The 12,388-nt window shown below is 38.3% G+C and overlaps 1 protein-coding gene across 1 annotated transcript in view; it reads left to right on the top strand.

The window, feature by feature from the left end:
- LOC138765527 (uncharacterized) overlaps window positions 1-12,388 on the top strand; it is a 142,874-nt gene that overhangs the window by 92,896 nt on the left and 37,590 nt on the right. The window contains exons 25-30 of the mRNA XM_069942557.1: window positions 1,863-1,898; window positions 2,973-2,999; window positions 7,205-7,240; window positions 7,861-7,887; window positions 10,002-10,028; window positions 10,391-10,417. Coding sequence (XP_069798658.1) covers window positions 1,863-1,898; window positions 2,973-2,999; window positions 7,205-7,240; window positions 7,861-7,887; window positions 10,002-10,028; window positions 10,391-10,417 — 180 coding nt within the window. The remainder of the gene's footprint in view (window positions 1-1,862; window positions 1,899-2,972; window positions 3,000-7,204; window positions 7,241-7,860; window positions 7,888-10,001; window positions 10,029-10,390; window positions 10,418-12,388) is intronic.

The raw sequence follows: 12,388 nt of genomic DNA, 5'->3' as shown, positions 1-12,388 counted from the left end.
AAGTTTCCTGAGCCTTGGTGCAACAGATTACCTATTCATCTAATGAAGATCTGCATGTCACGAAATACAATTTGGACCAGAGTTGAGGGAAACTATAATATATTGTTCCAGCTTATTTTCCATTCACGTCTCATTTCATTCTATTTATGAACAGAAAAATTATTTGTTCTCATGTCATTTTTAAGAAGGTTGTATCTATACTGTATACATTAGTGCAGGACAAGGTCGTTGCGGCAATAGAAAATTTGGGTGTACATCGTCTGTTTTCAATCATTTAGCCTTCATGTCACAACAAGATATCTATGCCTTGCAATTATCTTCGTTAAATTATCCCCCTTTTTTTGTCCTGAAACATGATTCTTTTTAATGTTGTTTTGTAAAAAAAAAGAATGTTTATTCCTGCTGCTCTGAATATTCATTTAGTTTTTCTCTATGTGAATAGTTTGTAAAAAAAAATAAACATTTAAAACTTCTCATCCGATTTCTCAGTTTTCCCTTTCATGACAGTTAAAAAATGCCAATTGATTAAATACTAACTTGTTAAACCAATAAAGTGCCTGTTTATATATAACTAGCAAGTTTTCATTGTAATAATTTAGTGTGTGTGGAAACACTCAAAATTCTGTCCCATATAAACTAAGGAACATTAAGTGAAATTCAAATTATGAATGAGTTGAACTCATAGAAAACATTCCGCTGATCCCAACTGAAGCTTTAGATAGTTTGGTAAAAGGAATTAACCTTCATACTGTGGTCATACAATCAATACGCTGGCTGTACTCCTACCAGCCTACTACAGGGGGCAACCACTGTACATGCAGGTAGGCAACCTGGGGATGTGAGGGTGATCTGGTTGCAACATCTGTCACTTAATTGATAGCTAGGGATGATTCGGCTGATCTGGCTGGCTAAGTGGGTGTCACCCTTCCCTCACAGCTCCATGTGTGTCCCTCCCGAAGCTCAGCGCTCGGTCACAGAGGATGGCCCCCTAGAAGAGGACCGCTCCACTGGTCTAGGGTATATGACGTAGCTAGTCCTCTGCTAGTCTAAACCTCAAAGGTAGGCAACCTGGGAGGCTGGCCCCACCTGCTGGCTGTCAATCACCGACCTGTATAAAGACTTGAGTCGGCATCTTTGGAGACAGTCAGACACGTGGAACCAGCAAAGATTTCGTTTAAGTGTACGTTTAAGTCTGTGGACTTTGTGTCGGAATTATTCACACAGCAGCGCTCACACACAGTACTTAAATTAGATATAGCATGGTGAATTCAAGGTTACACATATACAAAGATTTAGCAATGTGTTGTGCAGTCACAAGGGAATGTAGTAATCTAGTGAGTTCCTTCTTCACCAGTAGATTTACACCCACGGAAACAATATATTTGCATATTTATATTAAAATCGTTTATATAAAGAAATGGCAAATTCTAAGACATCCAGCATTTTTCAATGCTCTCGTGAAGAGTACCTTTGAATCAGCGTGCAGTAATGGCAATGATGCAAAGCAATATCTCACCTCAGCAAAAAATTACATCATGTGTTTTCCTAAGTAAAGTTATTGAGCTCAGAGGGTGAGTTGTGGGGTGGAGAGGGTTGGGCTGGGGGGGAACTATGTTGGGAACAAACCAGGATGAAACTCGAGCTCTTTGCTTTTCAAAATAATTATTTACTTTGCCCCCCTGCTGTTCCAAATCAAAACCATAATGTCAGCAAATCTAAGGCAGCACTGTCTCAAACTTCTGACTGAACATCTTAATACATAGTTTGTGTTCATAGATTTAATGGCGAGTGAATTCCATTGCCAAGGCAATTAGAGTAGGAGCACATCTGAAGTTGAACCCTATTACGTTCCTTTTTTTCAGATCTAGAAAAACTCAGAGTTAGTCTTGAAGAAACGGGTCAGTGGAAATGTTTGAGCCAAAATTTTCTCAGCACCATGTTTATTTATGACCTATGTGTAATGTTCTGTTGATGGAACATTACTCAACCTTAACTTAACAAGCCTATTGGCTTCACCCTCATGAAGTCATTGACTTTAGTTTTTCCTACAATCTGAATGTTAGTTTTTTCCTCGCATCCCAGTATCATCCAACATTCAGAAAAAAAAAATGTTTTACTGTTACTGTCAGTTCTGCAACGCTGAGATATTACATTAGCCTTTAAATGACCACAGACTGTGTTGCACATTCCCTGTAACTTCCCTTTGCCCAACCAAAATCCTCTCTCTCTAATCAACTGAGTTTTGACCTCTGCAACCATTGACATGAAATATTTCAATGATGTGTTCTTTCTTTCTCCCCAGTTGCTTCATTCTACAGTATTAATCTCTCCATTGCCTTTTTCCCCCTTTTTTTTGGTCTTCTGTGTTTCTTTTTCATATGTATGTTTCTGTTAACATCTTTGTTCTATTGATTCTGTAAATCATCACCTCTCAACGCTTGCAAATTTTGATTTAGTTCCTTAAATATTTTTCTTTTTCTTAATTCCCCCCCCCCCCCTTCTCTATTTTCTTGATATTTCTTCGTTTTGCTGGTTTAGGACATCGAAGGCAAAGGAAGCTGAAAAGGTGGCGAGGGTGCATTTGATCCCTGGGAATTCTTTTTAATTCTGAAATAGCTTCTTTACAGATCCTGCAATTGTTCCTCCTATCTCTGCACATTTCTTTCCATTTTCATCACAATTCTGCCTCTCTTTTGGATGCCACTTTCAGCCATGACAAAGCGTTTCAAGCCCACAAAATATAACTCGTGTTACTTTCAGGTATTTCAACAATCATCTTCATGGCATAATTTCAGGTTGGAGATACTTCTGTAAATGTGAACAGATTTTTTTCTTACACCTGATATGTAAAATTTATTGAATCGTCTCCAAAAGAATTTAATGTGCTCAGACGCCTTTCCCTCTGTCTGTATTCTCATTTTCCTGCTTTTTAAGATGAATAACATTTTGGACAATGAATCATTTCATTTCAGAAAAAAGTTTGACAACAAAGACTAAGGGTAAGGAATGACATTCAAGATTCTCTTCTTGAACAACCGGAGTGAGTCTGAATTAAGTCTAAACATTACAACACAGTAACCAATGCCGGGTTCCCGCAATTAGTCATGTCTTTAAGCATCTACCTCTCTCAACAAATGCTTGAGCTCTGTTATGCACTGTAGAGACAGTAAGCAGACACAAGATTCAGAAGACTGAACGACAGGCTTTGTTCAACTTTAAATCTCTGCTGTAGTTAGCTGCAACTCCGTGTGACTGACCTTGAGGGGCCAGATGTGGCTTATCTCCCAGCAAATGATTGGCAGCCGACTGGGTGGGGGTTGGTCCATTCAGGTCGTCTGATTGACAGCCGGCCAGGTGTAGTCTGTCCTCTGGTGATCTTCCTGCAGGTACACAGGTCGCCCCCTTGCAGTAGGCTAGTGGTGTATCACCACATTCATCTCCTTCTTTAAAATTGTCCTGTGGTGGTGGGGGGTGGTGGGGGGAAGGTTACATCCCATGTTCCGCAAGCCCCAAACATATGCACATTATTTACACAATTGTCACTACAGGTTCCATATGATATACCTTTTGGTAACAACTAAAATTAAGTTTGGCCCAATGACTTCCAAAAGTTATTTTGAAGGCCATTTCAACAGGGCAAAACATTTCTGCCAATGTCCCTGCATAATTTTTGAATTCTAATCTCATATTGTTGACATTTTATGAACATTATGAATTCACAATTAAAATTTTTTTATTCAAAATAGTTTTTCTCTTCAGTTATCCTATTCCTAATTCATTGATGCGGTAGCAGAAACTACCACAGGAAAAATGTTTTCAATAAAACATGTAAAGTAAAGCTGAAGTATGTCATTAGCCAAGGTCCACTGATTTGGATAAACAGTGAGTTATTACTATTCTCTAATTAACATATGTTTTCCTTAATATCAGTTTAATGTCACTCCATTTTACTTTTCATGCATTGGATTATTTCCATTCGTTCACCTGGGCACTTGAATCTTCCGACTCTCCTGTTATTCTGACACAGAAACTAATGGTCTTTGTTTCTTCCTTCCTTTCCCTTCTTACAATTGAATCTCTTAATTGTACCTCTACTTGCTTTCTACTTTGAGGCGCACAATTCATATTGACCATGGCCTTCTCCTGAAATACTTACACGCTGCTCATTTAATGAATTCTTCTCAAGTGTGAGATGTGGAGTTTCCATGACACCATGTGTGATCGGTAAACAACGCATTTATGCGTGGGCTGCTTCAAAATATTCTTTGAACCCCTGATAAATGTTAGTGGTGTGAATAGTTTACTGATATTGAGTGTGATATTTATAAAATCAGTACCAATGAAATGGGCAAACTTTCATATTTCCTTGGGTGTGTGCCATTTTGACTTGAGATCAGACTTGAGCCATATTCACAATGTAGAATAAATTCCACCCACCAACCCAGGATAGATGAGGATCAGATTCCTTTTATTTTTGTACCAGGAAGTAAAAGATGCAAATAATCAGGAAGGAAGGTTGACCACTATCTAACAAACACCAAAGAGGCAATTTTGACCAGAAAAATAAATAATTAATTAAATTAAGGATTCAAAACCTCACTCTCTGAAAAGGTAGTGAAACTACACAGCTTGTTGTGGCTTTCGAAAGAGATTGTATCATCATATTAATTTCAACATCAAAGTTCAAGTTTATTATCATTATTCACAAGTACAACCTGATGAAACGACGTTCTCCGGTCCTCAGTGCAAAACAAGCAGGCATTTAACCAGACATAAAATAAGAAATAATACATAAGAAATAATACATACACAGGATAAATATACAAATATAAAATAAATAAATATTGTTTTGTAAATGTTAGAGTCGCCAATAGTTAGTGTGAGCACTTTCTTTGGTCATTCAGCAATCTCACTGCCTGTGGGAAGAAGCTGTTCCTCAGCCTGGTTATGCTGGCTCTTTTATTCCTGCATCTCTTTCCCAATGGGTGTATATAAAAGATGCTGTGTGTGCGGTAGGAGGTCCTCAGTGATTTTACTTGCCCTCTTCGGACAACAACCATGGTTTATCACGTCGATCGGGCGGGGGGGAGGGGGGGGGTGCAGGGAGACTCCAACGATCCTGTCTGCCACTCTTATGGGGCTGTGGATTGACTTTACCACACCGTGATGGAACTGGCCAGGACTCTCTCGACAGAGATCCTGTAGAAGGTTGGCATGATGGTGGCTGGTAGCCTTGCCAGCTTTTGTCTTCTCAAGAAATGCAGTTGTTGACATATCTTCCTGATAACTGAGGAGATGCTGTGTCTCCAGGATAGTAGACTCCAAGGAACTTGGTGCTCTCTACTCTCTCCACTACATGAGTTATTGATGTGGAGTGGAGGGTGGTCATTCCTGGTCCTCCTGAAGTTCACAATCATTTCCTTTGTCTTGTCCACATTGAAACTCAGGTTGTTAATTTTCCACCTCTTCTTTGTTGTTGCCAATGAGGCCAACTACTGTTGTGTCATCTGCCAACTTGATGACATTGTTGGAGCTGGATTTTGCAATGCAGTCATGGATCAGAAGCATGAAAAGGAGCGGGCTGAGCACACAGCCCTGCAGTGAGGCCGTGCTCATCGTGACGGTGCTCGATGTTCTGCTACTGACCTGGACAGACTATGGAATTTTCATTAGCGAGTACAGAATCCAATTACAGAGAGGTATGTTGAGTGCCAGCAAAGATAGCTTCTCCACCAGCTTCTGGGGAATGATTATATTAAACACCTAGCTCAAGTTGATGAGGCATTGTTCTCCAGGTGAGTCAGAACAGAGTGAAGGGACTAGGCTATAGCATCGTCAGTGGAACAGTTTCCTATATTGTGGATTGAACTGGGTCCAGCATCTCTGAGAGTTGTGCTTTGATGCATGCCATCATGAGATGCCTCATAGCATTTTATAATGGTGGTGGTCAGTGCTAAGGGACAGTAGTCACTGAGGCCTGTTACTGTTGCCCTCTTTGGTACAAATATAATGGTGGCTGTCTTGAAATTTACAGGGATGATGCACTGCTGTAGTAAAGGAAAACTGCAAGGTTACAGACCAGATCAGCGAAAGGGTTGAATTGGATTTTTTTCAAATCCATGTATAGACACAGATGATGATGATGTGATGAAAATGTTAATCTAATTAAACTTTTCTGTTCAGTTTTTAGTGGGCTTGACTTGAATCAGTTGCGTAAGCAAACATCGGAATAGTTTACTCAAAAAATCTAGTTTCAGAAACCTTTATGAAGAGAGATGGATGAGTGACATTGCTGAACATTAGGCAAAAAAAAAATAAGTTAATCTTTCTTTACCAACATCATTTCTGTTCAAAAATTAAGCAGGACCCTGTCTTCAATTTGTAAAGTTGAATCAGGTTTGCTGGATTGTATCTAACAAAATAAATTAACTAAAACTAGAGAGAGTTGCAGTATCTCTGAAGCCATTTTCCAAACCATACAAAAAAACTGATTTGCTCTCAGCTAAAAAATCCCACCGGAATATTTCAAGCCATTCACCTTAAGTGGTCCATTCAAAATGTATCCCTCAATAAATGTAAGTGAAGCAAATTATTTCATGATTATTTCATCAATGCCCACAGTGCAGCTCGGGCATTGATGAGTGATGTGATTTTAGCTCCCTCAATCATAGACACAAATTGTGAATGCTTGGGACTAAAGCATTTTTTCCCTTTTGGCATTATTCTAGTCATTGTCCGCCATGCAAAAAAAAATCATTTACTCTACCATGTTTCACAGCTGGCAACTAATTCTCAATCCTTGTAAGCATATTATCCAGAGATGCATGTGGTAGACTTTTGTTCACCAATATCTTATGTTGGATCTCATCAAGCATCATCTGAATTTCTTATTTCACCACTCTCTACACCATGTATTTTATCCTCAAAGACAATACACGTTGTTTGTAAGCATTGTTTTCCTTTTCCAAACTGTCCTAATTTTGTCCTGATCCATATGAACAATGGTGGAGAGCTATGAGGTGTGACAGAGCATAAAATGGGAGTCATTTTAACAGTCTCTGCTCTTTTGCATTTTCTTTCACATATTTTAAAATTCATAAACCGGTGTGCGAAGCAGTAAAAAATCTTTCAGAGCTAAGTGTAGCACTCATGTATGCCCAATTCATTAAAAGACGTTCTTGTGTTAAATGCTTTTTTTCTTCAGAACTTACCAAACTGAAGACACAATTGGATGATACAGGTAAGGTGCAATTGGAATAGAAGAGAATAATGGTCTTGTGTATGGTGAACTATGCAAACAGCATTTTGTTGTCATAAAATATCTTTGGAACTAAAGGATAGTCAACGTCTTGCCATTGGGACTGTAAAAGGAGTGAGGATAGTCAGTAAAGAAGGTGAGGGTGGGGATGAGCCAGAAATTGGCAACCGGTGCGTGGAGTTTCCAGGTGAATGCCAGGAGTGAAAGAACTTGAATAGTTCAGGAGGAAAGGGGAATGGAAGACAGGTATACAATTATCTGTTGTACATTTGGTTCTCACATATCGTGAGCAATAAATACCCAGTTTCTGTGAGAACCACGCACTTACCTGGTTACCCAGTTTCTGCCCTTCCCTGCCTGTTTCCATCGGCCCATTGTCGTCACACTCAGTTCATCCTTGCACCCACCAGGGCAGAAACCAGGAACCAGGCAGCAGGTTTCATTCTGTATGATCTTGCCAAAAAATGAACTAGTTGTATGAATAGAAATGAACTCTTGATGGTTAAAATAAGAATAAATGATGGAAACATACAGAAAAATGTAATATATCCATTCAGTTTTCATACACCTGCATGTTAATTAAATGAAATGATCATGAACAGGTGGACAATGCATTCAGAAAATTAAAGGTAATTTTTACAGAAATTAAAATCCAATTTAATCAAGGAAATTGCAATAATATTTCCACATGGCACTGCATTTCCAATAAATTTCCGTACCATCCCAATTTATTTAAAGGACAGCTCCTTCATGTCTCCGAAGAACAGTTAAAATGGGTGACAGATAATCGACTGCACTTTTATCATCCCACTGCTATTCCAATGAAATTACAAATCTGGTTGGTGGTCACGCGAAAAAGATGATTAATTGAGAGCCCCTGATGAAAATAAACAATTAAAGCCCAATGGTTGTGGCTTTTCCACAGTTACTTTACTTGCACAAATCAGAGTATGAAAAGTGCAAATGAATTCTTACGGTCAGAGCAGTTCCAGTTTGTTTGTTTTTTTAATCATCATGAGATGATCGGTGCTTACTACAAAACTGGAAGACGTTTCGACTGTCATGCCGCAAAGCACGAAAATGCGTGGTAATTAAGTGCCACATCAAGCAGAGTCCTCTGACGATATTCATCGGTGGAACATTCAGAAAAAAAATGTCAAAAAAATAGCTGGCTACCAATTGCAAAAGTAAGATTCTTAACAGCTAACTGAGTTGTAATTTCTCCTGAAAATGCTTCCTTCCCTTAACAAATTGATATGATCAGCATGGAACACCATTATCTCATTTGAACATTTCAGATAAATATGGATATAACAAATGATTTTAAATATATATATGTTTTATTGTCCTATGTATGTACTTTACATCCCAATATGATTTTCTGCCATTTTTATTGAAAAATTTTTCCAGCTGGATTTATATTTCAGACCAAGGTCTGTCATCCAGATGAATTTCATGTTCAATTACAAGTCCTAATCTTTGGTTTTTAATAAATGGTTTTCCTTCCCTCGGAATTTCGGTAGTTGCAGTGCTGGCTGACAATTGAGCGCTGTTCATTTCCATTCACTGATCCTTGGAAAATGTAATAGTCCATGCCTGCATGCAGCTGTATGGAGGCAGCTTTCGGGCATGGGATGAAAGGCGGAAAGCATGCTACAGTATTCAAGGAATAGCTATCTTTGTGAAAGAATACTGGTATTAATTTGGGCAATAACACTGCCATGAGGGGTGGGGGTGAAAAACAAAAGTCTGCAGACACTGTGATTGTAGTTAAAAACACAGAAATGCTGGAGGAGCTCAGAAGGTCGCGCAGTATCCGTAGGAGGTAAAGATATATATCGACGTTTTCACCCTGATCCTTTCTTTGAGGTATGGGAAAAAACTCAGCATACACAGTACGAATCAAGCATATTTCAAGTACATTGAAGTTTGTTTCAAAGTTTCTTTTTTTGCTTTCTATTTACTGAACGTGAATTTGGAAATGTTCCATGACCAACTGGATAACAAGCGAAATGATCACTGCAGTGACTACACGACGTTCATTGGCGAAATCCATACCATTGACATGTGTGGTTGCTTTGACACCCTCCACAAAATAATATAGTAAATATCAAAATTACTTTAGCCTTTTGCTCGTGCTACTCTTTGTATATATTTCTATTTTACCACTAAATTGTCGATCTGTCTACTTATTTATTGATCCATCTATCTGCCTGTCCTTTTATTTATTTGCTGCTTAATTAGGGGTGGCATGGTTGGCGTAGCAGTTAGCGCAATGGGGACTGGGGTTCCAATCCCGCACTATCCGTAAGGAATTTGTTCTTTCTCCCCAAGTCTGAGTGGGTTTTCCCTGGGGGCTCCAGTTTCCTCCCACCATTCAAAACGTACCAGGGCTGTAGGTTAATTGAGTGTAAATTGGGCGGCACAGACTCATGGGGTGAAATGGTGTGCTGTATGTTGAAATTTTTAGGAGAAAACTAGATTTAAAAAAAATTAAATATGGTTTGGCATTATTCCAATTGTTGATAATATTATCTGTATATCCCTTAATTAGTGTTCTTATTGTTTTTCAAACATACTCAGGTGATCATTTGTAATATTGTTTCATTTTACTATCGAAATAAAATATTCCTTACTCTTCCCTGTAAAAATTTTCAATGTGTTATCCCCACAGCTTTTCTTTACCACCATTAGAATACTTAACACTGAGACTTGATTATTCATGTTATGGTTGTTGTTGCAGCCTTGGAAGAAAAACTCAAAACTGCAGGTAAGTATTAAAATGCATCCACAACAGGAAAATTATTGACCGTCAAAAATGGCGATTTATATAAAAATTGCATTTACAAACCGAATTTTCTCTGATTACTTGAGAGACAGTGGAAATAGTAACTCTGACAGCAGCAGGTTCGACTGAAGTGCTTCACACTAATAGATTGTCAGAAGTTTCATGAGTTAGAAGAAAAGTCCCAAAGATAGTTGTGAAGATGAACCAAGTTGACGTGGCCTCAAACTCTGACAATATTAAATCTCCAAATGTTTCCTTTGCTCCTAACACCTCAGATCTGGTTATGTTTAACATCATAGGAATGAACAAGATATTAATTTCCGATCTCTTCCATCCTCTTCCAGAGGATGAACTGCTTTCGACTCAGTCAGGTAATGTAGATTCTGTGAAATATTTTAGTACTATTCAGAAACATGTGCAGAAATACATTTTCATTTAAACTTGGGTGGGGAAGTTACTTGTGAACATGGAGCATAGCAAAATGCATTGGAATTGCCTAGATTCAAACGAACGCTGAACTGTACATCCCAATGGCATCTGATATCATATTGTGGTGCTTCCACTATTTTTATAGATGTATTTATGTGCTCTATGGACTTGCCCGCCCCCCCTGAACCTGTGACTCCTCCCTCCCAGATATCCCCGTAAAGGCTGTCACGCTCAAACCCCTCCCTCAGTACCTGCCTTGGAACCAGGCCGGCAACATGCAAGCTGTGCTCACACAACTCTCAGTCTGATTGTGGTTGATTGGCAGTACACATATATTATGTAACAAATCATGGAAAAAATGTCTTCTTTCATTTCCATGCCCGTGAACTATGGAACAGGTATTGTCAGCCAAGTTCATTGAATAAGGGGATCCCAACATCTTCTCTGACTCAGTGAAAAAAGGTGATAAGTATTAAGTAGGCTTGCACTTTTTATATCCTTTCCAAATGCGCTTGGTTCTTCTATGTACATTCCTGGATGCATAATTTAAAATCACTGTCATTTGCCAACACTTTTTTCAATTTCTCAGGCATCACCGCTTATTTGTATCCACTTTTTATGAATTTAGACAATCTTTCTGGAGCTTTGTCTTTGTGCCATTCAACACTGATTCTGAAGAAGATTTTTAATGCACTATCCCTTACTGGTGGATTTTCACTATCAGTATCTTTTGGCTACTCTATACTTTTGTTTTGTCCTTTTTTGCTTTCCTTCCGCAGAATACCTTGTTCCCCACCTCCATGCTATCCCCACACACACCACGACTTAAGTTAAAATATTCACAACACCCCATTTTCTTTTACTCATTAGTAAAACGGGGCCAGACTGACTCATGCACAAGTTCTTCCAAATGGAATTTTGTCTTTCACCAGGTTAGCATCCAATGCCAAAGAAATGATATCCATTTCCCCTTCGTTCGTTTTTGAGACATGAGTTTAATTAGTTGACCTCATCTGTTACAGAGTTCCGATTCAGGATTATCCTCATTAATGTTCTCCTTTAAAAATCAGTCTTCTTTCTCCCATTAATGGCTTTTCATGCAACATGCACTACTACATCTTTTCACTTTAATTCCAACTTCTTCTCTAGTCCTGAGGAGATGTATTAAAATCCCTGGCATCAGTCAGGCAGCACTGCCTTTCAATCTACACTTTGTCTCAGCATAAAACATTGCCTATTCTCTTAACTCCAAGATTCTGTTTGGGAATATATTCCCCTTGTCCACACAAGAGAAAGGGGGTTCTGTTTTTAGGAAGAATTCAGAAAGATATTGAGACAGCATCAGGCTGATAATTGTGAATAAGAGGGCAAAAGAACAGGGAATGTCATTCACCAAGGATGAAATGAGAATTCAGATTCAGCGCGTAATTGTGAAAATTAAAACCAAATCTGCAAAAAAAAAACCATTGTGACAGATTATCGAGGGTTGGTTTGGAAAAGAGTTAAAGTGGGTTTAAAGATGTGGAAGCAGGCGAGGCCTCACTGGACTGTACCATGTGTAAGACAGGCCTTTAAAGTGATAAATACAAAGATGTGTTTATCTGGTAGGCACATTAAGGAAACACCAAAATATTTCATAAATTTATTAAGGACAAGGAATGATGGAAAGAGTATGCCCATGAGGGACTAAAAATGAGGCTGTACCTTGATTCAGGATGGGTATACAAAGTCTTTGATAAATTCCTTTAATTGTATTTTTTTTTACTTATTTTTTTTTAAACTTTATTTATTCGTTCAAAATACAGATAATAAGTAACACATATAACAATAAACTAAAGATGAATAATATATTTTATATATATAAAAGAAAAAATAAAGAAAAAAAGAAAAAGAGAAAAAAAAAGAAGCCCCCC

This window comes from Narcine bancroftii, chromosome 5 (genome assembly GCF_036971445.1).
Source record: "Narcine bancroftii isolate sNarBan1 chromosome 5, sNarBan1.hap1, whole genome shotgun sequence".
Lineage (NCBI taxonomy): Eukaryota > Metazoa > Chordata > Chondrichthyes > Torpediniformes > Narcinidae > Narcine > Narcine bancroftii.
Note: the sequence above shows the minus strand (reverse complement) of the source record. Positions and strands in the feature narration are given on the sequence as shown.